This window comes from Heliconius melpomene, chromosome 16 (genome assembly GCF_056956725.1).
Source record: "Heliconius melpomene rosina isolate 202511_hmr_F chromosome 16, ASM5695672v1, whole genome shotgun sequence".
In the NCBI taxonomy this organism is placed as follows: Eukaryota; Metazoa; Arthropoda; class Insecta; order Lepidoptera; family Nymphalidae; genus Heliconius; species Heliconius melpomene.
The window spans coordinates 9155326-9183006 of NC_140404.1; the positions used below are offsets into that span (position 1 = coordinate 9155326).

The 27681-nt window shown below is 33.2% G+C and overlaps 1 protein-coding gene across 1 annotated transcript; it reads right to left on the bottom strand.

Annotated features, from left to right (window-relative positions):
- Nucleotides 1-301: 301 nt before the first annotated feature.
- LOC146530978 (homeobox protein unc-42) lies at nucleotides 302-26166 on the bottom strand. The gene is made up of 6 exons (XM_085199427.1): nucleotides 25331-26166; nucleotides 11554-11720; nucleotides 11101-11208; nucleotides 8111-8278; nucleotides 3603-3744; nucleotides 302-1311 (listed from the first exon to the last, which is right to left on the bottom strand). Exons 1-6 carry the CDS (start codon nucleotides 25845-25847, stop codon nucleotides 1202-1204), a joined length of 1212 nt encoding a protein of 403 aa, XP_085055553.1. The 5' UTR covers nucleotides 25848-26166; the 3' UTR covers nucleotides 302-1201.
- Between the last annotated feature and the right edge of the window lie 1515 nt (nucleotides 26167-27681).

The window sequence follows — 27681 nt, forward strand, 5'->3', positions numbered from 1 at the left end:
TCCTTTAAAATCACCAGTTGGTAAGATTTACTATGAATATAATAGAATTGGCCTCTTAATTATACAATTCGACTAAATAATAATTTAATATTATAATATCGTTGAGCTCTTAACACCTTAAAAATATCAGACAAACGGCTTAATATTTACACGGGATGTATTGCAATTATTAAAAACTTAGTTCATATATTTTTGAAAGCTCCTTTCAAATACTAATAATGAAATAAATGAATGAGAGACAAATAAATTTTTAAAATTTCTTATATGTGAACATAAAATAATAAAAATAACTTATGAATTAAATTATTTATTTATAAGTTATTTTTATTATATTATGTGGAAAATAGTGAATGAAAGATTTTTTTATGCTTTTCGATACGTACACTGGAGCTATCAAAAATATCTTAATATTAACTCACGTAATCAATACAACAATCATGAAAATATTACACCTACACTTAAGACTTATTCAATTCAAAATGGCTGTACAATATGACTAGAATACACAATATACGTTTATAGGGAAACAATTGTTTCTTAATAAATAAAAATTCTATTTTGTACCTATACATAGTTTCTAAGTACATTTGCGACGCACCGAATCAATTCGATAAATATTAAACATGTGGATTCTTTGATTTTATATTTAATATTTTTATAGTTTTAATTAAAAATATTATTTGAAACGACAAATAAAATTACAATTGGTGAACATTTATTAGGATGTTAATTTAGAATTTTATTTTACATTCATTAAGCATTTTTTAAATTAAAACAAAAAAGTGGTTGTAGAGTTAGTATACAAACAATGCATAAATAAGTAAATAGCATACCATTCTCAACAATTTAAATTATCGTTCAACAAATAATATGTTTTACAATATATTTTTGTAAATTTCGTATCTTTTAAAAATATATTTTTGACATCACTCTCCACATTAGCGAGCCCGCTGAAAATCTCAATCTTGTGTGACAAGATGATGCTTACATTACCATGATTAATGTAATTAGCCTGCAACCACATGTTAGGTTCTACAACTGTGTCAAGCATTTAACGATACCGTTTCCGCAATACAATATAACAGAAGAACTGCTAATATGCGCGGTTAAAAACCGCCACGTATGAGGGTCACCCATACAACGACTACGGGGGAGGGTAGTCGTGCGACGCCGGCGAGTAGTCGGCGCCGTGTAGCAGCGATTAGGTCTGGTACTGCAGCATGGGCGCCGCAGCCAGGTTCGCGTGGTGACCGCTGTTCATTCGGAGAGCAGAGAGTGATTTGTTGTACCATTCGTCTTCTGCGCTCATACCTAGTGGAAGTAATGATGTTATTATTTGATTATTTACATTGCTTTTAGTATTTTTATAATACGGAGCATTTTAAAAGTAAATTCTATTTAGAAATAACTTTTATAGTTTACCAAATGAACCAAATTACCAAAAATTTACCAAATATAGGAACTTAGTCAAACATGACATGAAAAGTAAGTTCGTTCTTTATCCTAATCGACACCAATATAGCGCTATTAATTTTAAAATTTCAGTACCTATTTATATACAAACTAGCGGACCCGGACGTGGCTACGCCTGCTTCAAATATAAGAATATAATTTCTATAGAAATATAATTTCAATCTAGATGAAATGATAAAAGTGACTATTATATTTATTTTCATAAGGATGAATATCAAAATGACGCGGTAACGAACGCGGTCGCGTAGAGACGACGGTTGTTATTAACATGGCAGAATAAATTGCATGTCAAATTAGAAAGTATTTTAATTTATTAGTACATATTTGTAATGTAATGTTATATAGCCTATAGCACTTCTGAAGAATGCAGCTTTCATACAAAACAAAAACAAAGTAAATCGATCCAGTAGATCCAGAGATCTTAGCGTTCAAACAAACAAACAAACTTTTCCGCTTTATTATATTAGTATAGATGTCAATACGATACATATTTTATTGTACTGCATTCTATATATATAAGCAAGTGTCAGTGTGTTACAACATAACACTGTATGTTCAATATTTATAAGCTATAATCTCGTAGCAACGATAAATGGAGTCGCTCGTAGCAGTTACCCTTACCAGCTTCACCGCATAGTGATAGACATAAATGTAGTCGAGCCGGAGGGGCCGGAGGGTCGTGAGGGTACAAGGGGACCCTCGCGTTTTCTCAAGATGCAATCTCGCCGCAGGAAATAAGATATTTGCGAAGACGCCGCGAGGACGCCCGCCAAAGTAAATGTAGTGGAAATTTTCTTATTAGAATATCTACGGTACGATGCCTCGCTTCCATTACTTGGGCGTTTTTTTTCCTACGCAGAAATCCGGCTCGCGGCACTTTAACTTTCACGGTTTGTCGCGTTATATTTTATAAAAATGTTTTTCTTTATAATTATAAATAAATAAATAAAATATTTCAAATTAATCCCATATTATACAATTTGTTAACTTTACTTATATTAATAATATTCTTTATTATATTATAGTTTTCTAATTTAATTCTTGAAATAGATATATAGTAAGGAGTACTTCCAACATGATCACCATCAAAACTTCGTGCATACGAAACATATCTTAAATATATTCAGTACAAGTTACAGCATCTTCAGTTGACTTGAGATTTATAATCTCCGGCCGCAAACTCGTGGATCATTAAATTAGTGACGAGTACATCTCTATCAGCTATAACTGATACCAGTACATCATTTACTCACGGATATATCTTAATTGTATTAATTAGGTTATAAATTATTTGATAACGTTTTAACTTTAACTAGGAAGAACCTAACCTATATAATAAACATTACCTAAAAATAATTTAAAATAACTATTAATAAACTAATAATAAAAAAAATAACTATTAAGTAAAATTTATTGTGAAAATTTATATTTTAAACTGAGCTTAATAGCTGTTAGTACGCTTTTACGAAGCTATGACATAACACTTTAAACAAAGACCAAAAGAAAGAATTCCCACGACTTTAATAAATTGTAATTAAGTTTTTTTCTTCTTTTTCGAGATCATCTGGAACAACTTAGCCGTAGCCAGCAAAGAGCAAGTTTTCTCATTATTATAAGGGATATTTGTATAAAAACGAGGCTGCGATCATCCGGACCCCGCAACTTTATAATTGCCTTGACGGTTCTAATAGAAAGTTGATGAAAGCTGCCGCGCGCGTCTACCGCTTCTTGTTTTACACTTCAAACTTATATCTTAGTTGCATTTCCATTTAATTTCGTATTATTCATCATGTTAGCTGCTAGAAATCGTGAAATAATAATGTTTTGTGCCGAATGTAAAAGCTTTTGCCTAACTTAACTTATGAATAGTAAAAGTTTCGTAGTTATACCAATATACATTTATAAAATAAAATTATAATCTATAAGAAAATAATATTTTTATAACAATTACTCATTTTAAACGTTAAGTCGTCGGTTTTAAACGTCAAATATAATTTTAATATTGTACATATCTCATATAGTGAAAATAAGAAAAGTAAGTTAGTTAAGACATTTGTTCAATCTTATTTAATTATAATATACAAAATGCTTTGAATAATATATATATATAAAAGAAATATATAACTTACCCATAGTATCTTGTCGCATGCCGACGGCGCTCATGTTGGCGCTGTGGCCCATAGAGAAACCTTGCGGCATTGGGTACGAGCCGCCGCCCATTTGCGACAGAGAAAATATATCCTTTTGCAGCTCCTCGTAGCTGCCGTGATGCTGGAAATAAATTTATTATTAGTATGTATAGTACTGTGATTTTAATCCATAAAAAAATTACATTTTAATAATAAAATCAATGAATAAGTATCATATTATAGCTTAAAAATTTTATATGGCAGGCCAGCGGAACAGGTCATCGGTAGCTAGAGCTCTAAAGAAAGGAGCCTTACGGCATTTACTTTTATAAGCAAAATTATTTTTAGCTATAGCACAACTGTAAGCGCGACTGTTGTGAGTTCGACTCCCACTCGCGAGAATATATTATTATTGTCTTTCTTCGCTCTGGTAAAGGCAAAGCGGGGCGTAGTGTTCCGCCAAGGAAATCAACAGTGGTAAACGGAGTGTATTGGCACTAGGTTCCCTTTGCCTACCATGCTTTAGAAAAAAATTGTTTATATATACCCATACATATATATAGAATATATTGCATAGTAAAATGTGCGAACGTGTCGCGGTTGTAATTTATCACGGTCAACACTCCACTAATGGGTAATGGGTGATGCGACGGCCGGTGGAAATATTAATACCGCGGTATTGCCACGACGCGACGCGTTGATAAATCATTTTTCTTGTGTAAGCCAGATTTAACGGCTTAATAATGTATTTTCAAAATTACATTAAATTTTAATATTAAATATTTTACCTAGGCAAACATTTTCTTAAAATGTTATTTATTCAAATATACTTTTGGAAGTATTCTTGAATCGTCGCATCAATGATGAAGTTACATTAGGCAAAAAGGTCAAAACGTAATTCTAATGAGAAGTTTAAGAAGTTAAATAATAACAATTATCTACATCAATGTTTATACATGGACTGGCACATCCTGCGTGAGATTCAATTGATATTAATTCCAAATATTATTACCTTTTAAATAATCTCCACTTTAACAAGTAAAATCTTTTGGGAAAGGTGACTATTAGTGTTGTTTTTACAGTTACTTAAAGTTTTCGTAGTGAATAGAATAGAATAGATTATCCATTAATTAATATTCATTGTAAGCATTCTTATATCATTTTTAACATCACTACAAAGATGAAGAACACTAAAACTTGATGACGAAATTTGTGAAAGAAAATAAATAGTCAAAGTAGTTTGAAAAACCCACAATTATTTCATTAGTTATCGATTGTCTCAATATTATTTAATATATACTTATGACATAATTTCCTTAAATATTTTAAGAGTTTAAATTTACAGGTGTTTATCATTATGTAAGTCATCAAAATGCTATTAATGATAGTTTATAGAAAATATTTTAAGCACTTAAATTATTAATTTATTACTTAACTAGCGACCCCCTTGCGGCTTCGCCCGCTTTTAGTACTGGATTATTCATATAATGTATGTTTGCAAAGCACTTAAGATAATGTGAAAATTAATTAAACTCTAATGCAACCCGCATTTTCATAGTTTCAATAAGTATTTTCCAATTGTTTTACTCGGCGAGGATTTTTTAGTAGGTACCGTAATTTTAAATCTGTGCTACTAATCTTTTTAAGTACTTATTAAAATATATTTAAATGACTATTTTTAGATAGTTAAATGACTATTTTTAAACGGAAGAAATTATAAACAAAAACTTACCTACTAATAACTACTACAAAAAATATGAAACCAAATATATCACGCTGAAATAATACATTCAACTCCAATTATGCAATACGTGCAAACGCATCTAAATCTTCGTTGCTATAAAGGCAGGCGGGTTTTTTTTTCGAGCTTGTGGTTAATGCTGAAGAGGGTATTCTGTCCCTGATGAAAAGCAAGCACTACGTGGCTGCCTGTGAGGAAAATTAAATAGAATGTATCGGCCGGGAATCGAACCCGGGCCGCCCGCGTGGCAGGCGAGCATTCTACCACTGAACCACCGATGACTGCTCATGACGCGCTTGTATAAGCAAAACGTCGCGGGGCGCGTTTCGCAGCAAGGATGTTTTGATATTGTAACAACTTCTAAAGTACTTATTAAAATGAAAAAACAGTAAAACACAGTTTTGATCTACATTAAATGGCCAACGTAACTAATATACTTATTTATATGCTGAGAGTAAGGGATAAGTAATACAGCTGATGTGTAAACGGCGTGATGTGTCAACAATTAAATGCGTTTTTCTCTAAAACTATTCGCAATTTCGAAATAGTGTAAAAAGCAAATTTTATCTTCGTTTAACGTAGAAAATTAATAAAGTATTTTAAAGGATAAGGATTAATACCATTATGTAAAAATATCCCTCACAATAAAAAATATATTGAAATTACTATTTTTAGACAGAAATATGATCACTACATGTTATCCTTAAAAGATAAAAATATGCTGTCGCGGACTTTTTTGTAGATCTTATTAAGAGGAACAATACTCCAGTACATCATTTTCATGTAGTACTTACCATTAAAGCAGCGCATGCGCGAAAGTGTCTCAACGGGTAGGACTTTAGACACATTTATCGTATTTATGTTAATTTATATAAGAATGTACAAATAATAAACTATATATAAACCTTCCCTGAGAAATACTCGACCTAATGGTGAAAACCGCATAAAAATCCGTTGGTTGGTTTAGAAGAAGAAGAGTTAGAAAGTTCAGACAGACACGAAAAGCGACTTTGTTTTATAAGATATAGGATATGTGTATGTGTATCTAAACTTAAAATGATTTATCCCCATTTTTTTTCTGCTCAAGCCGTTAAAGCGGATGTTAATAGCGGATGTAATGTAATATAACTTAGGTGCATATAAAATCTTGCAAAAATGATCAAAAACTAAATTCAAAGACTAAATGAATGCAGTTATGGAAAATAAATAGTTTTGTCATGAATTTCAAAACCTACTAATATTATCGGATTTTGATAAAACTTTTAAGACTTCATTTTCCGTAACCCTTTTGGAAAAACTGCGTAGGTATGTCCTAGTGTAATCTGTACTTATAATAAAATCGTAAGAGGGTCGGTGTCTGTACTTGGAAGATATTTAAATAAAATGTTATTGAGAACCTTTATTTCCGTAATAGAACCCAAATCAATGATTTTTAAAAATTTTGTCTGTTTGTCTGTGCGTTTGTTATCGCTAATCTCAGAATCGGTTCATAAATGAAAAAAGTTATGTCAATATAAAGTACTTAGTTCGACAAATTTGCTAATTGCCGTAACAGTTACTTTATACAACTGTTTTACTGAATTGACTGAATCTTTATTAATATTTTTATTTCAAGCGGGCGTAGCCTCGCACGGGCCCACTAGTGTAACATAAATTTAGCATTAGGAAACTTTACTATCGAATAGCAATTTCCAATAGTACAAAGAAGATTTATAGCATAAACGTTGATCGCTCGTTAGCGTGCGGCGCTAATCAGTCGCTCTGATTACACCATAATGAGATTGCACGAGAGCGCGGTCGCCGAAAATAATGCAAATACCAGTTCCAATGCAGTTCGCGGACAATGCACTCGTTACTGCGCCGATATATGGACTATGGAGGATGCCTTCCAAATTATATGATGAAATTTTAATTGTTTCGTCTTATTGTTCGTGTTGGACATGACAATTCGATTCTTAATTCGTTATTTTAAAAAAAATTGTAAGATTAATTCGTGATATTCAATATTATCAATATGTTTCAAATAGTATTGTTATATCCAAATACTTATACTTCTTACTGTATCGAGTTTTGAAACATTTGTTTTTAAATACGCTCTACTAGTGCTATTTATATTCTGAACAAAAAAAAAATTCTTTTCTTCTTTTCAATACTTTTGAATCGTCGAATGCGTCGAATATAAGCAAAAAGCTACCACCGGTTCAGAAGGCAGTTCTGCTGAGAAGAGCCGGCAAGAATCTCAACGGTTGCTCTTTTCAAAGTCAAAGAATAATAATAATCCTGATTATATTATATTTTAACATTTAAAAGTTAACTTAATCCTTTGGTTGAAGTTGTTAATACATTGGACTTTAGTTGCATATGCATTTTGGGACTATTAATGAAAATAACAAATAAATATTTATGTATACCCCGGATATTCATTTACTGCATTGAAATCTGCATAAAGAATATAAACAAGTTCATTAATACATCTATTGGTAATACAGGCATTTACTATATTTTTAAATTATTAAAAGAGCTTTTGGATTTGGACTAGTGTTTTTAACGACTCTTAACTTTGTATGTCTTAAAGAATTCATATTTTAATAATATAAACAAATCAAATCAGATTCACGCTGGATCCCGCACCCAGCAGGGTATGCAGAAGGAACCTAGTGTTAAGACACTCCGTTCCCCACTTTTTCCCGAATTCTGGAGGCATTGCGTGTTGAGTGATATAATAGAACATAATTTATAAGTATAAGTAAATTGCTTCTTGCCTTACCTGTGGATATCTGTTGATAGTGTTAGGATGTGGATAAGGCTGGTAACCTCTATAGCCCTGGATGTTCCGCATCATTCCATTGCAGCCAGGCAGCACTGCGGGCGCTAGTGCTTTCTGTAGCTGCTTTTCTTGCTTACGATATTTCGCCCGACGGTTTTGGAACCACACCTGTTTTGATGAAATTGGTTATTTTTATAACGTTATTTATAGAAAAGACTATCGTGACTTTTTAAAGGGAGGCATAGTATGACGGAAGTGGATAGCGAGGGTTCTTCAGTGGGATGGAAGTAAATGTTAGTAAGTTTATATTCCAAGCGTTTACAAAATCGTACGATCCATACCAGCTATTTTATATTATTTTTAAGATACAATGACTCACTTACAATTTATATTTTAAACACGTTCCATTTCTCGATGTCAAATAATTATACTTAAAAATAATAAAGTATTTACTGTACTATATATGTCAATACAAACTTGTTATTAATTATATGTTATTAAATAATCATTATGTATATTATCATCATAAATTATTATTGTTAATTATTGAAGTACAAGACAGAATATAATTGAATATATATTATATAGCGGGTGGTATAATGCGAGGTGTTATATTATCTGTTACATTAGCTCCTTATTATATTATTCCATATAAATAATAATTAAAAAAAAAACATCATTTACTAACATTTCCTTCACTATATAAAATAATAAGTTTTAAACTATGAGCTTTTACTTGCAATTATAGTACAAATATACCTACATAGTAAAAATAAATTAAGTATTGTATTTAGTTTATCCTTTAGATATATTATATATAGGTACAATAGCTGTCTAATTCCCCAACATGTTATGTTCTAAAACAAAGTACAAACGTCGTGTTGGGCCCTAATCTGTGTTGTCAACGGGAATGAGGCGTGCGTACTTTGATATGGTGATTACAACTGATTACAGAGCGAGGGAGAGGGCAAGGGAGACGCCCTCCGGACGCACTCCTCATATAAATAAACCGATACATAACATCCCACAATTCACTATCTACTAGTGATTTGGACCCTACAGCTAATGCAATAAGAGCTATACATTATAAATAACTAGTATATATTATAGTATATAGATAGGGGTAAAGGAATATGGGGGATATTAGTTTTTTCGCAAAGCAATTCGACATCCGTCCCTCGCCGCGCGCGTTGTGATGAAAAACGAAGCAATTTCCCGAAGTTTTTTTTTAAGAGAGATCTGTTACAAACGCTTATTGGATATCTTCAACTCGAAATGAGCTTTTATTTTATTATTGTTAAACTTTTTTCTTGTTTCACATATAGAAGCGTAATAAATAAATTGGGCTTTATTATTTGTTAATGTCTATGTCTATAAATAAACTACTTTATATGAAAATATAATCATATATGCATATGTTTCTTAAATAAATATTCTTTTTATTATAAGTAAATTTTAAATTATCTATTAAGATATACATTTAATAGGTATATCTTAATTTAAAAGTAGTAATATGTAAATTTTACTTTTCTGATATCGAAAATATTTATATCAAGAATTTATGAAACTCATCCTCCAAAACTAAGCTTATTTGAGTTGTATAATAAATTAATCATTTAGAATTTGAATTTAGATAATATTTTATTTATTACTCGGAATTATACATTTTTTTTTGTAAAATTAAAGTCTTTATGTTTACGTTACGTCTTTATGTAACGACAAAAATAAAACATAAAGATTTCCAATGTACAAAGAATATAAATGATTTTGTGAAACTTTAACGATTCTATAAATTATTTATAAGGACGCTTTAACATCGAGATCAAATTCATTAAATATCCTAAAGACATTTAAAAAAAAAAACCCATGTACCCGAGCGGCATGTTATACGAACAAAATGGTCTGAAAAAGCACGGATCCAACAAAACATTTTCTTATTTCCAATTGTAGAATTCATTTGAGGGCAGAGACAATGTCGAGAGGCGCGCGGGGAGGATGAGCGGCTAACTTCGTTACGGATCCATTTGATGGGATTGCAATGCCTCAGGGGCCACCCTCCGTCCTCCCATCCTCCCTTGCCGCCCGACGATGTTGTATTTTTATATCGAAATTTCCTCTGGAAGGGAACCCGACGTCGCCGTCGTCTTTAACGTTTACATTCTTATGTAGCGTCGCCTGAACGTTAATAGGCTCCCACGAAGCGCGTGCCCGAGTGTAGGTACCTACGTACCCTACTATAAGCTTCGATGCTATTTAGATATATGTGTTGGCACTTTGGAATATGCTATTTGCGTACATTTTACGACCTTATGTCATTTCTTAATGTAATTTTCATATTTATAAAAAAATATATTTTGTTATTATAATGTAACAAGGTTCTATGTTTAAATGAATATTTAATGTTACGCCTTAAGATCTCTATGTCGTAGTCATATCGTAGAGTTGGCTATTTCATGAAATAATCGAAATAAAATAATTTCTTTTTATGAAATGCTCAGTTGCCTATTGACGTGCAACTATTTCACCATATTATGAAATCGTCAAATTTAATATGAGAAGGTTTTCCATTCAAAAACACCCTTTTCTATTATTTACACATACATAATGATTTAAGTTGTAAAACTTAAAAGTATTCGGGGTAAAATACGTAAAACTCCGAATTAGGTGCTCTTGGGATAAATCAATAGTGTCTCGAGGGATTGAGCAATTTTAAAACTGAGATAAGGATCATTCGCGAGTAAGTAAGCATTTCGTATTCATACGGCCGAGGACGACAGATGGCGCTTTAATCCAATCCGCCTCCGGCCTACGCCCCAAATTAAATTATTCGAGTATTCGCGCATCATTGATATTTCGACAATTCTACTCAAGAAAAGGAAAAAGCGATGGGTTGAGTGTTTTAGCTAATGTTGCCATAATTTAGTATTTTTTTTGTTTTTTCGTTATTTCTTTTAACATAAATGTAATATTAGTAAAATTAAAGCAACTACCTGTATCCTAGCTTCATTTAGTTTTGTTGTCCTTGCAAGCTCTTCCCGGCAATAGATATCTGGATAGTGAGATTTTGCAAACGCCGCCTCTAATTCTGCTAGTTGTTCCTGTTAAAGGGAAAAAACATATCTATGTTATTATAAGTGTGAGTAGGTAAAAAATACTTATTAAGGGGATGAAAATTTTTGATTCTTAATTTTTAATAGTGAAAAGTTTATTAAATGTTATTCACCAGAGTTCCATTCCAGAAGGAAAGTTTACATTGCATTTGAGGATGAGACTTTTTTTTCGAATATTTATATAATTTTCATTTTATTTGTTCTCAAAATGAAAATAATCTAATTTGAAATCTTCGATATCCCTGATTTTGTTAAAAACATATAATAAGACGATTATATAACAAATCTATGACGATCTCCCACAAATAGTATTTTTTTGTTCTTAGTTTTTACCTGTGTAAATGTAGTTCTATGGCGTCGTCTCGCGGGCGTCGGACAGGAGGCTGTAGTCGGCGTGTGACCGGCGTGCTGAGGGCCTAGTGAAGGGGACAATGCTGATGTGCCACCCGACGTGCTGGTCCCGCCCGGTTCTGGCTTCAATTTTTTAAAGGCTCCCTCTGCTATTAAGGAAAACATTACGTTTTTAAAAATATAAAACCAATATGTCAATGGACCCTAGTTAAGGTATCGTAAGCGAAAACTTACATTGTTTTTATCGCTCTTTTAAACTACTGAGAAATGTAGTCTTAATGTTTTTTTTTTTCCAAAATAATAAAAAAAATAGTCATGCGTTTTTTAAATGTGTATATAATGGAGAAGACAATTAAAAAAACAACAAAAACTTCAATTTTTCATTTTTGATACTTCATCTAGGAACTGTCATTAAAAAACCCAATATATCCATATATATTTTTTTATTAAAGTAGATTTTATACAAAAAAATGTATAACCACCACGATTGTAGGTTGGTTACTTTTAATGGCTTAAGCTATTTGGCGATGTTAAATTAACAGTTATGTCTTAATTACTATACCAATTACTGTTATTAGTAAACGAATATTTTGCTTAAAAAACAGTCGTGTTAACAATGAACTTTTCCACTTGTATATTATTTATTTGTTTAATTACTGGTACGTTTTTTTATATTTTTATTAATTTTTATTGTAATCTGACAGACTTTATGAGAGAGTGAGTGATTCGACTTATTTTTCAATTTTTTTAAAATTAATTTATGAAAGTGAAAGAAAGTGTATATGCACCTATAAGTAACTAACAAAAATGTTTTCAGAATTCTTTTCACACAGTAATGCTGGATTGTTATTGAATCTCTTACTCGGTGGTAATAATGGAGTACCTCAGCAAGGACCAAATATACCGTTTTTAAATTTCAATACTAATCAAAATGCTCCCAATGACTATCCAGATTACAACCTAGGTACTAGCAGAGACATGAATTATAACAGAAATAACGATTACGACGCACCACAGCAGCAAAACTACCCTACTAATGAACCTGGAGGTGATTTCAACCGGGAACCTGAAAGTTTTAATCAAAACGACTACTCTGGTTCGCAAGAGCGTGATACTAACGGAAACCCTTCTAATTTCAATGACGAAGAGCTTCGTATGGGCCGTCCGGATGTTCCATCTTCAAATAATTTGGAGAATAATGCAAGACAAGTAAACAATAATGGATACAGTGATGGTGAAAATGTTAATAAAATGAATAATGGTGAAATGTTAAATTCAAAAGCCATATCTAAAAATAATATAGCTGTAACAACTGAAAAACAAATAGAATTTAAGAACTCAGCTTCTCAAAACATAGCATTGAATAATAATAAAGTTCTGTCGAAGTTACATTTGAATGATTCAAACACTAATTCTATTAATCTTTTGCCGTCGCTTGCTAAAGCAATGAACAGTTCTAATATTGAAGCGAAAAATCCTACAATCGTAATAGTCAACATTCCAGCTGGAGTTTCTACAAATGGTACAATTGCAGAGAATACAGGTGAAATAAAAAATGTGGTTAAAACAAAAACATCAAATTTACTGAAACCTATAACTAAAAGAAAATTTTTCTTTCAAGTCAAACCAGTTATGCCGGTACCTAAAAGAGTAAGTGACATGGAGACTGTATTTTATATTTAATAAGTATATTTTATATAAGAATGATGATATTTATATATGAAATGTTATGTGGATAGTTTAATAATTCTAAGAATAGTATAATAAATATAAGATGCAATAAACACTTGTGGTCAATTTATTTTGTATTTACTAAATAGAGTAAGAGAGTAGAGAAAATTTCATAAATTTATCAGCTTCACGCTGTATCCCGCACACAGCAGGGTAGGCAGAGGGAACCTACTGTTAAGACACTCCGTTCCTCACATTATATTATTAACACACGTATAAATCAAATCAAGAAGTAATACCATAGTAAAACTACGTATAAGTTAAATTTTTGCATAAGGCTATCTTATTCGACCCCATTTAGCGCGGGTCCGGCCAAAGAAGCGACTTCTTATTTGCATAGCGGGTAGCGGGTAGCGGGCCGGATCGATCCTTGTCGTAGGTCAAGTTCAGCTCGCCGTAATTGTAATTGCGTTGCTTTAACACTGTTAAAGCTAATGATTCCGACTCCGTGCAGTCCCATTGAACAGATTGTTTCGTGATAGCCCTTCTAGAGACACGGCGCTTGAGAACGTCGTTTGTGTTTCGTAGTGTGGTTTTATGTCTTTATATGTAATTGATGCCTTCGTGGTGCAGGAGCACAAGGATATGACTGTAACACGACACGGTTGTGAGTTCGATCCCCACTCGCGGGTATTAAATATTATTTATTAATACTTTCATTTCTTCGCTCTGACAATAAGCCACTAAAGCTCACCACGTAATGCCTCGGTTCCTGGAGACAGGTACGGAAACAATGCAGTACAGTGTGAAGTTGCCTTAAGGAGTCTTTAGGGCCTAAATTATAGATTGCACGAATAGCTCGCTTCTGCAGGTCAAATATTGGTTGAATACTGGCTGAAAATACATTTTGAAACGTATAAAAATAAATGTATATATCTTAAATAATATAATCAATTATTTATCATTATTTATATCTTTATACATTTTTTGAATTTTAGGAAAGATTAGAAAATTTATCAGTATAGGGTATAATTTTAACAATCTTTATGTATTTTCCTTTTCGCATTCTTAAAAATGTAATATGATGAGAAGAAAACTAATGTCAATCCGTGGCTTGGCAAATTGACATTGATAATAAAATAATAATTGAAACAAATAAGTCAATATAAACTGACAAACATACATAAGTACATACATGAGTATTTATTAACCGTATATTAGTCATTATACTTGAAGCTACCATATGAAATTAATTTTTAAATGCGAACTCTTTTAGAAAGACAACTAACTCACTATGTTAAATATTTAAAATCTAGCTTTTGAAATTTATTCTTATCATCTGAGCGTTATGAAATTCTATTATTACTACTTTAACTTTAACTTACTATACCTAAATTTTCACATACGAGTATTCAAGTCTTTATGCTCGTTTCTGTAAAAAAGTCTCATATTGGCGACATAATCAGTTTACCTCTGGTTTCCGTGAGCTTTCGAATTAAGGGGGGGACATTTTAAAAGCACCGTCGCAGGTCGGTTTGGCAAGTATTCATGCATTCCCTTTGACGGCGTCCAAGCTACTTATTAATTAACATGGAGCTAAGTGTTTGCGTCCGCGGTAAACGGAGCCTTTTAACGTTTAAAAGGTTGTTTTTTTGCTCGTTTCTATGTTTTAGACGCTTTGACGGCGTATATATCGGTTTCGGTTTGGTTGACATTTTTCGTAATGCTATTAAGATAACGTGATTATTTTATAACTGATATATATATAAAAAAAACAGCATCACGCTGTATCCCGCACACATCAGGGTATCTGATCTATCTCCGTTGCTCACTTTCCCTTGAATTCTGGAGGCTTTGCGTGTTGAGTGGAGAGATGAAGAAATGAAAATAAATAGAAATGAAGAAATGTAAATAATTATTTCATTTCCTCGAGTGAGGATCGAACCCATAAACATCACGTTATAGTCACACTCTTGTGCCGCTGCGTTACGACGGCTGATATAATTGTGATATATTTTTTTAAGTTATATTATAAAAAAAATTGTATCGGGTTTAACGATTCCTCTCGTAGTACAAAAGACTTTGACACAATCGGTAGTGACTCGCGACAAGTCAACGCACAATATTTATTTGTCGTACAAAGTGTGACATTTGTCCGGGGGCGTAACGGAGATTCAATGTAACATGTCATTAGGGGGCCCTAATCCCCTAATTATGACGATTGACATAAAAGCGCCATCTGTGGCGGCCGAAAGGTGTCGGATGACTGCACTGGATGCGGGGCCTGAGAGGTGTAATGTTGGAGAAATGAGGGCCCCATAAAACTATTAGTTTTGGTTACTGTCAGTAAGATTATTATATATTTAAACTTACTATCATTTCAGCTTTTAAGAACTTACTCCAGAGTATAGCCACTATTTTTCATTAATTTAAAGAAATGTTATGTCTGAAATAATAAAGATAGATCGTATGTTATGAAAGATTTTTATTCAACTTCGTTTTCCACTCTCCGCCCGAAATCGAGACCTAGCGTGTTGAGTAGCGAAACTCAACGCCGTGCATAGTATTACCGGAGCGAGGAAATGGAATTAACTATTTAACCCACAATAAGATACATGTTTTGCAATCAGATGCTGTTCTACTGAATTTTCACTTGAATTTTGTTTACATAGCAAAATTAATACTGTATTTTTTATAAAATATCTATAAGATAGATAATCATCTATCATGAAAGCTATATATATTCATACATTTTAAGTTATGCAACATTTTAAAAATATAAAAAAATATATTGAATTATTTGTATTTCCCTCCTTTCGAATCTTGATTTCGAATAAATAGTAATTTTATCTCAAATATAAAAAAAAATCATTACATATTTGGCACCCTATGAGGCGCCACGGGACTCCAGGGCGCTCTGCCCTGCAGCGTACATATGTTGTCGCAACCCTTAATAGATTTATAATCGGTGCAAATGCCGCAAATCCCTCTGATTGAGATCTTTGATTGATCACTAGAGTCCTTGCAGTAGGGCTACTTTTGTAGATGTATCTATTTTCTAGTTAAATTGCTTTAGTTTATATTAATTACCTAGATTGTAATATTTATTTAGTTTTAAAAGGATCCTTATAAATCTTTTGGCTTTAAATTAGCAATCTTTTGGTATTATTTAAAATACCAAAAGAATGCAGGGGCCCAAATGTGCGACGACGAGTGGGGGACGCTCTAGTATCGTGATAAAGCCTTGAATTCCGCCACTCAACATGTAATGACTCCAGAATTCAGTGGAAAATGGGGAACGAAAGTATCTTAATGTGAACGGAGGGCCTTAACACTAGGTTCCCTTTGCCTACCTTGCTATTTGCGAAATACAGTGTGAAACTAAAAAAAAAATCTTCAAATGTTTTTATCCTTAACCCGTTGGACATTTGTAAGTTTTTTTCAAGTGGCAGCTGGGGTCACGGCAGTCACAATGGGCTTATAGGATTTAGGGTGACGGCGCGTGCGCACTCTATTATCACGAGAGCCTCTTAATTTAAGAGTTATGCGCATATTGGTTTGTTATTAAAGGGATTTAATGTGTAACATTTTATAGAAAAACACTTGGAATTTACTTCTGTTATAAGTGCCTTCCTACTGATTTTTTGTGTTTATTAAAATTCCAATGCAATGATTGTATTTAAAATTTAATATAAGAATTCTTTCTTTTCATTATGCTAGTTTCATGTATAACTCCATTAACTAATATTTTACTTCCTATTGACATAAGAGAAGATCAACGACAAGATTCAATACACCGCATATTTTAATAAGCTGGCTATGATAAATACAAATACATAAAAATTAAAATCATTGCCTTGGGTTCTATTAAATTGTTAAATGCTTCAAACAGTACATTTTCTCAGATATTCTCCACGATGTCGATGAATTACAGTTTCTTTATATGTAAAGACTTTAAACATTTCAAATATTATGTCTATTAAGCATTATAAAAGTACAGGTAAAAATCCCGGTGTGGTCTTTTAGTATAGCACGCGACGGACACGCGTCCCCGATTATACATGTACTATACAAGTACTGCGTGAATACTGTATTTACGGATGTCACCTCATGTGGACATCCCTATTGACGGGTTACCCGTTTACCTCTATTTAGTATTTGTTGGTTAAATGAATATAACTTTATAGAAAAAAATATGCGTTTGCTATTCATATAAATGTCCCATAATGTCAATGCTAAGTACAGCTGTCGAATGTTTTTATGAATGGTTTATATTTAAGTGGTAGAGTGATCAATTTTTTGTTAGTTTCACGCTTTATCCCGCAGTCAGGACTGTTCTGCGTGTTCAGCTCGAATTGACAAAACTCATCTGAACATCACCATTTGTCTTTACAGAGAGAGGATATGAAACCTATATTGTAATGTAGGAATCTAATAATACAAATGAGAATGAGATATGAATATACTCATACTACATAATTGTGCCACCGTTATATATTCTTTTATTTTTCAAATGTAAAAATTTTATTTTTTCTATTAATTATAAAAAAAATGTTAGAAATTTAAAATTATTTTATTTCAATTTTAGCGTTACGCTGTATCACGAACACAGCAAGTTACATAGAGTTTGTATCGTAATGTTAAGACACTCCGTTCTCCATTTTCCGTGGAATTGTTCCACTTTTTGCATCGACACCAGAACGAAGAAATGAAAATATTAAATATTTCATTTACCTGTTATGAAATCAATTTCAAAAAATTACTTTTTAAAAAAAAAGTTTAATATTGAAACAAATATATGTAACTAGCTGCCCGCTTGCGGTTACACCCGCGTGAACTATGTTATTATTAATTTCTGTCTCCATGACTACGTCCTAGTGACGTCTATGCAAAATTTGAGAATCCTAGCATTTGTAGTAACGAAGTTTCATACAAACTTTCAACCCCAAAAACAACCCTTTAGAAGTCAAATATTGCAAATTCCCATCTTAGCGAGCACTTACGTCCTATAAGTAACTCCTATGCAAAATTTCAGATTCCTAGCACATGTAGTTTCTGAGATTTCGTGATGAGTGAGTGACCTTTCGATTTTATATATATAGATTACGTGTAAAAATAAATCTCAAGGCTGAGAAATACAGTAAAATAAAATAATTTTTTCCATAATAATTAATTGATAAGATCAAAGTAACTATTCTCGGGAAGTATATATTTAGACTAGCGGACGCGCGCAGCTTCGCATGCGTATTTAAGGGTGAATTCTAATAACCCATGAAACATGTGTTCAATGAAATATTTTTAAGAGTCTAAATTTCAAATTTTATAAAAATCGGTGGCGATTTAAACATTTTTCCATACAAACTTTCAACCCCTTATTGGCACCCTTAGGGGGTAAATTCTGAAAAACCGTGAAACACGTATTCAATTAAATATTTTTAAGAGTCTGAATTTACAATTTTATAAAAATCGGTGCAGATTTTATTTTGTTTTCCGTACAAACTATCAACCCCTATTTCACCCCTTTAGGGTTAAAATTTTTCAAAATCCCTTCTTAGTGGATGTCCAGATTACGAAAGTAAACTTTTGTCCAAATTTCACGTTTCTACGCACAGCGGTTACGGCTGTGCGTGCGTCTTACCTCAGTCAGTGAGGACAAGTCCTTTTATATATATAGATATAATAAAGTATCGTTGCTTGTGTTGAACTTATAAGAGATAAAGACCACCCTCACGTCGCGAGCTATTGTTAAGCATTGAGAAAGCTCGAAACGTGACTTTGTTTTAAAAGCTTCCTTATATAAAGAGAAGCCGTGGTCGGGGGGTCACGAGCTAGTGTGGATTCGATTCACACTCCGGGAAATGTAAATGGTACCAAGGTAAAAGCGTGGCGTTGAGCACCGCCGCTCTATGTATAATGCCTCGAAAATTCAACGGAAAGTGGGGAACAGAGTGTTTTAACACTAGGTTCCCTCTGCCTACCCTGCTGAGCGCGGGATACAGCGTGAAGCTGATTTAGTTTAATTTTGATTTGTTTAAATGTCCTCAATTTGTATTAACCCGTATCTCCTAAAATTAAACTCCTCTCCATAAGGATTGTCTGTAAGAGACTGCTATTGGCAAAGCGACCGGATTTGCACACTCTGTATTGATTTTAACATTTTCTGTATTTTCTCTGTGACTGTTAGTTTTTCTATATATCTATCTATCTCATATGCATAGACTGAAATGTTGATAATAGGTAGATAGGTACCTAGTGGTCTTCACTGGTCGGTCAGAAAAAATCTATCTAGATCGAACACAATTTTTATTATTATTATGGATATACTAAAAGAAACTACTTAATAAAAAATATATAAAAATAGTTGAAATTAAAATTGAAAACAATCGTCGTATCGAGTTATTACTAAAAAGATTAAACTATACATACATATAAATAAAATAAAAATATCAGTTTTAAATAAACCTCGTTTCGTAACTATATTTCAGTATTTATTATATTAAAATGATAGTTAAAGCCTGTGCGGATCGTAAGACATTGCGTTCACGTCCCGCGCGGCCATTGTTAGCTCCAGTACGTGACGCGCTGCCGGTAGAGATATATAAGAGTTTACCTATTATATGTACTACAATATATAGAGGATATATTGTAGGGGACGTGCTAAATATATTAATTGCTTTCAGTGTTACGACACTATTTATTATTTTTGCAAAACTTTTTGGAATAATAATAGTTTAAAAAAAATGATATCTATTTCTTTATTTTTGCTTTGTATTAGAAGTTATATAGCATTTTGATGTTTAATTAATAAAGTTAATTAAACATCAAAATGCTATATAACTTCAATTGGGCGTAATCATCTACGACTGCAATATTTTGAAATATAGCATAATACCATTGTGCTGTTTTAAAATAAATTTTGACATGTGTAAGAGGCCGATTTAAAAATTTATATATTTTTCTATAGTTATAAGTAAAAAAAGTTAATCTTGAAATAAAAATAAAACATTTTTTTTTTTATTTTAGTTATAATTATTTCATTATCTTTGAACTCATATTATTTCCTTTTAACATATACATACCTAAGCGTTATGATATACCTGGCTTGAAATTGAAACCCAATAGTTTTTCAATATAAAAACCCCCAATATATATAAAAAAAGTATATATATAAAAAAAAAGATCTAAAACCATTAAAAAGGCGGTTCCAGTATTTAGCGAATATCACTTTGTCCACGCTATACACGCGGGTAGAATACGCATACGAGTATAGCCAACCTGCTACATATATACCCGCTTGAAAATTCAGGCTTCGAGGCGAGGGCGGTCGTTAGCGACATTTTGTATTCATGACGTCAGCCTCGGGCCGATTGTTTGCAATATTACTCTAATTGAAATTGTAATACGTACATATTCTGGATAGAGTCGCAATACGTGTCCGAAATCCCACGTACTGGCTTGTCTTGCTTTGTCAGCTAATAGTGCTCTAATGTTGATTATGTTTTAATTAAGATGGCGTCAGAAATAGGTTTGTTAGTATATTGGGATAATTGCCATGTCTGGCTATGTCTGTTCCTGGAGTTAAACCTCCCGGACGCCCAAGGAAGCGCTGGTTGGATGTCGTGATGTAGGACATATCGTGCAAAGTGGAGTAGGTTAAGCAGGAAGGCAGACCCTAGCAAAATACGCCGGGATTAATGCCAGAAGGAAGAAGAATATATTGGGATAATATTATTTTATTCTGTTGATATTTTCTTTAGTAATTATTTGTTAGACAGTTGTATAACAAAGCCAGCTTCAACGATTTTTAATAACATAGGAAGTAGAAATAAATGTAATTCATTTAAAATATTAGAATTCAAATAATAGATATTGGTTTATTTTTTGAAAATATTCAGTTGAAAAGTTTAAGCAAAACCAACACCACGTGTTGATTCACCGTCTGATTCATCATCGCTGAGGTTTAATTATCGAAGTTAGTTCCAAGAATATTGGTCGGTATGGTATTTTCATTAAGTAAAAATTGACTTCAGATAGATTTTTGGAATTTTTTTTATGAAAGTCTGTTCCTGATAATAAAATAGTCAATAGTAATCACCAGATTGTGAAAATGTGAAAATTTTACTTAGGAGGGTGCAATAAGGATAACAGTTTGCAAAGAAAATTTGGAACCTAATATATATATCAACTTTTATTTTGGACTACCAGTTTAAAATTCAAAATCTGGCTTTTTGGTGCTTTGCTATTTGGGAATTTCGCCTCTAAGGGGAGGGAATAAAGATTAAAAATATAGAACTATGTTTTCTGTGGAAACTATCGTAGCGCAATTCTTTATGGAAAAGACAAAGCGCACAGGTCTCCTGGCGAACACCAGAGGAGCTGCAAGTACGTTGCCAGCCTTTAAGATCGTTGTAAATGATTGAAGGTACTCCTATCGTATCTCTCCACAAACACTGCCACAGTCATTCTACTAGAAGGAAGTTCCTACCACGTATCCAGGTGATGAGCATAATATTTAAGCTTACGATGCAGGTATTCTTACAGTTGCTTCCCAATTTATATACTATAATATTCTCTTTGTCCGACAAAATATACATTGTCATAGTAAACATAGTGACAATCATACGATAGAAACGAGAAATAAAGATAAGATTGTTACTCCAAGTTTTCGCCTCCAAAAAGTTAATAAATCTTTTATGGCTCTGAGCATACGTGTATATAATAAAATTCCACAGTGTATTCTAGATTTGCCACTTCCAAAATTTAAAATATCAGTAAAAAAAATTCTAACAAATAAAGCTTATTACACTGTTCAAGAATACTTAGAGGACAAACATGTATGGAATTAATGTCTATTGAATGTAATGCAGGATAGCTGCCAGCTAATGTAATAGATTGTACCATTGATTTTGAAAAGAGCAACTGTTGAGTTTCTTGCCGGCTCTTCTCAGCAGAACTGCCTTCCGAACCGGTGGTAGCTTTTTGTTCATATGTTCATTCGACGATTCAAAAGTGCTTATTATAAGTTTATTTGAATAAAGAATATTTTGAATTTGATGTACAAGTACTGTCTCGTTCTGCCTATGAATGATACAAGAACGACCAATTACGCCTTTGTTTCCAAATGATTGCGATACTGGCAGAACTCGAAACATTAACAGTTAAGACCAAAAATGGTTGAATTGAACCAAGCCCCTTTCTTTCCATAAGGATACATCCCGAAGGATACATATTATCAATTTTAGTTTCAATAATCAGAACTCATTGAAATTATTATATTCAAAGTTTTAATTTAACTTAATACTAAAATATTTAGTTAATTAAATAATTTTTATAATACTAATAGTAATTTAAATTTAATTTTAATTTTTATGTTTTATTTTAAATGGTTCAATTTATATTTATATTTATAAATATAAGAATTTCAATGAACAGAAGATACAAGTTTATTTAGTTGGTCGGAGTTATGCCGAAAAAACTGCTCAGATGGAGTATAAGGTCTCCACTGTACTATCGTCTACATAATAATGAATGGGATATACATAGAATCTTCTAGCATATCATTGATATACAGAAGAAACAGCGCAAGAGACAGCAGGCAACCTGTGTGTACATGCTTTTGTGCATGAAAAAACAATAATTTTCAGGTTAGTAATTTTCATCATACTTGCTCTAAAAGAGATACTAAAGAAAATGTTAATGTTATGTTTATGAAAAAATATTTAATTTATATATACATCATTCCAGTGAATGACTCTTTCATTGAAAGAGCAATGAAGAGTAATGGAAGAGTTATATTCATTACTTTTGACGTTTATTATTAGATTAATCAATGTGAAGCGCATTACTTGGCATCCTGAAGAAAAAATATACCTACCATAACTCCCATGGGATTTGTTTGTAATATTCTAGCACTATCGCCTATGGAAAAACGCCTAAATATTTGTAATTTATCGTTTAATATAACGACGATACCAGCATGAGAAGCTGTATATTCCAGCCATTTTCAGAGACATTGCAATATACTTTCTTTTTAGGGTTCTGTACCTCTTAAGGAAACAAGGAATCTTTATATAATCACTTTGCCTTTATCTCAGGAACGTTTGGAGATATCGAGTTGAAATTCAAACCAAATGTACAAAAGTGTACGGTCCCTTGATTTTCTGTAAAAATCGTATTTCTATACTTATTTAAAAAAGATAAGTCCGTTTATATGGCAAAACACGCGTATGTGGACACTATAAAGGGAATAATAATTAACAGGGTACTGCCGGTTGGCCTAGAATTATGAAATTTGGCATCATCTACACTACAGGTAGTACTAGTTTAGGAAAAAATGTGAAAACAAAACATTTGATGTTAAAGCCAAAAAAATTATAAACAATTTAAAAGGGAGCCAAACTTTGGTATTAAAGCCGCTAGTTCAAGTGAAGTATCAAATGAAAGGGCTCTAGCTAAGCTAAGCTAGCTCTAATTTAATAAAAGCTCGAGACCTCCAATTTTTGTACGGAATCCTCGGTTGGCAGCCAGACGCGCTTCGGTTTTTTCTAGATAAATAAATTAAAAAACCGAGATAATATGAATAAAGTTTTTTTTTAATTTACTTATTAATATCTCTGTTTTAAACTATGTTAATTAATTGATTTACATAATTATTTAGTTTAAAGTTAACGCTCTCCATTACAGCTATATTTTGAAGAAGAAACATACAAATTGACAAGACAGAAGTCAAGAGAGAAATTAGGAATTGCTAAACTAGGGATTGTTGATATCGTGCTTCCCACCTCCACATTGGGACTTTTTTTTAAATTATAATACCACGCATTCACGCTGTGCCCTTCACATAGCCAGGATAGGCAGTAGGAACTTGAGAACCTAATGTTAAGACACACCTTAACGTCATAAATCTGATTTAGTTTGGTTGAAGATGTTCATCGAGGAACCTTGGTGGAACTACTTGAAATGAAAAAAAAATCGTTACGGTGAAACACACTACACTGTACAGTGCGGCTTGAAGTTTCCCTAGGTACTTAGAATATGTCATGTGCCATACATAACTCTTAGTTTGCCTCGTAGTTCGCCTGTGCATCATCAAAAGATGACAGCTCCCCCCCCCCTATAAAACTAAGTACAGCCTATATCTCGGTTCCGTGGTCAAGTAAAAATCATACGACAACGGATCCAACCAATCCAATTTATCTTTTGATAATGGATTCCCCCAGTGTGAATAGAATTCACTTTCAATTGCATCACAATGCATACGTATTGCTTTCATTTATTTAGGTTTATCTCATCACCGTCTGTACCTTTTATCTTTTTCTAGATTATTAGCAATATCGTTTATTTTCCTTCTGCTACTTAAACTTATTAATGATTAAAATAACTATTTGTTTCTTTCAATAACAAACAACAATAAAAAAATATCTTCAATCATCATCAAGCCATAAAATTTAGCTTAAGGGGCCGGAAACTAAAGTTGGTGCAGAAGGTGTTTTCAATATTAGTTAAAGGAATACTTACAATAAAGTGAAAACTAAAATGGCCAATAAGAGTAGGCCACGATATTACCATGAGCTTAATAAAAAAATAAACAACAATGTACATAAATGAACAACCTATTTAATTTTAATTGTATATAACAAAGCCAGTTTTAACAATCATTAATAACAGTTATTTTTTCAATTATTCTTCTATTAAAAAATAAGCAAGATATGCTAACTCATCACAAAAATAATTTCTCAATAACATATACGTAAATACAGTGATTCTTTTTATTTTTGGACGAACACGAATATTAAGCTACTTAAAATATAGATATTAATTGTGTTAACTATTAATTTCGACTCACATGTCATCCACGCAGCTAACCGGAAAAACAAAATGATTTCTTTACAAGTTTTGGAATTATTGTATTAATCATGTCATCAGTATGTATTATAAGCAATTTTTGAAAATATAATATATGTAAAATGTGCAAAATTTAGTTGAGAACATCTAAATATTATTTGAAACTCAAACTTTTTGTGTCTAAAATTTAAATGTGATTTTAATTTGCATGCTTTTAAATATCTACAAAATGTGCCAGGCATACCTGAGTGATCTTGCAAGGATCGACTAAGAGGTGGCGCAGGTGGCGTTGCCGCGTGGTCTCCACCATACAATCCTCCGAACTCCTCTGCAGACGACGACGACGCGTTGCTACACTTCCGACCTTTGTCCGGTGTGTATTTGCTTTCCGCACCTGATTGTAGGAACTTCGCATCTGCCTGGTGTTCGTCCAGCAGGCCGGGCACGCCGAGCAGCCCGCCCACCAGGTTGGGTCGAAGCTCCTCCATGATCTTGGAGCCCTGGCCGCCGCCTGCGCTGGCGCTGAAGTTCAGCTGGCGGCTGAAGAAGGCCGGGAAAATGTTGAACTGCTGGGGGTCCGGCAGCGTGGCCAAGGGCGGCGCGGGCGGCTCCACGGCCCCCGCGCACGCCGCGCTCTTGAACTCCACCGTGCTGTGGCCGGCGCGCTGGCTGATGGAGCAGCGCGGGTCTCCCGCGCTTCGAACCTCGTGTTCCGTGCCGTCGCCGTCGGCTCGGCCCCGACGCTCACTGACTAACCACATTATAGTGACGTGGTGTGCCGACACGCCGCCCCGCGCGTTAATTGTTCGCGACTGCGCGAGAGGACCTCACGTCGCCGCCCTCGGGCGAGAGCGAAACGGCTCGCTCCCTACCGTAATCGATGTAAAATCTTTATAGGGATGCTGCGTCTCATTCATCCCCCAGGCCGGGGGCGGGGCCGGGCCGCCGCGCGCCCTCGCTATTGGTGGACGCGCTCGCACGGGGTTCGTCGCACCGCTCCGGGCCAGATATGGTCCTCTTTGTTTTATTGTCTCCATGGCTCCTCGTCGATCTTGCGTTGAAAGTTTATACATTGTACCACGTTTTGTTCTACAAAATACAAAATCACGTATGAACTTCTTGAGATAAAATGTGCTGAAATAGAGATGTGACTTTCAAAGTTTTTTCGCGTTCCTCTTATGTGGCTGTGAGCTTTTTAAATATAGATTTAGTTACAATGTCTCCTTTAGATATTTATGATATCTACTTAGCGTTGGAGATTAAGAAAACATTAAATTTATAATTACACTTTTAATAAGTATAGCTTGTTTATATCATTTTTTTGTATTAGTATATGTTATAGAAAAATAAATAAATATGTACTAGACCATTTGAGATATGTTTGTTTTCAGCTGCAGTAATTTCGGTGCGCCGCCGACGGCATTTCTTTTAAATTTTAATGAAATTAGTACTCTACGGGCCACACAGAAACAATCATGTTCAGCAATTTATAATCAAATTTTAACTAGTAATTATAATTTTCAAATAAAAATAATTTTCTAATACCACTTGGTCTTATTAACCAACTGTAGCATTTTATTTCCTTTAGTAACCTATATAAAAATATTTTTTAAAATTTTGTTAAAAATTACCAAGAAACTGGTGTAGGTACTGCCTCTAAAAAGAAAATAAAGAAAAGAATTCTCTTCGCCTAAATGTCTGCTCTGTGGAAGAGAAGATCTACCTATGGTAAAACACCATAGAGATGGAAGCATGACTCAATAAGAATTATACAATATGCATATATTTTATTTCATCAACAAGGCATGTCGTTGAGAGCCGCAATCTTTACTTCATAGAGTATTCGTAACGTAAAGCTAATTTAAGTCTAATCTATATACTCGTATATACATATTGTTTTTAAAATTTTAAAAATGTAAATATTTATTAAACTTTTGTGTATTTGTATACGATTTTGGACCATAAATATAAAATTTGGTATTAAATCACAAATCGTGCGAGTCTGTCTGTAAACGGGTTGTGGCGATTACTACTCTGGCAACATAGGCAACCGATTATTTACATTTCCTTGAATTATGGAGAACGAGAGTGGACGAGAGTGGATTAAGTTCTCATCTATCTTGTGTTGCGGGATAACGCGAGAAGCAAAAAAAAAATGTCAGTACAGAAATAAAAGTAACATGATATTAACATAAAATTAAGCTTAATTTACCTAACAACGGTACGCCTTTTAAAGAAATAGTTCACGCAGATTGGTAGGTCGTCTGTCTGTCTAGCTCTCAAGCAATTATTGAGTTGAAATGCAACCACTAGCATCCAATAGGCCGTAGATTCATATTGTGTTAGAAAGCAACAAGGATTTCCTCTATACACTTCACTTCAGATACCTACTTACTTGTAGATCTGGTAGACTGGTAGCTATATGAACATTTAATAAAAATACCGTAAGCTCAATAAAATATTCATTCAATGATATTTGGCTCATAATTATTCAGCTTCACGCTGTATCCCGCACACAGCGGGTTAGGCAGAGGGAACCTAGAGTTAAGACACTCCGTTCCCCATATTCTGCCGAATTCTGGAGGCATTGCGTGT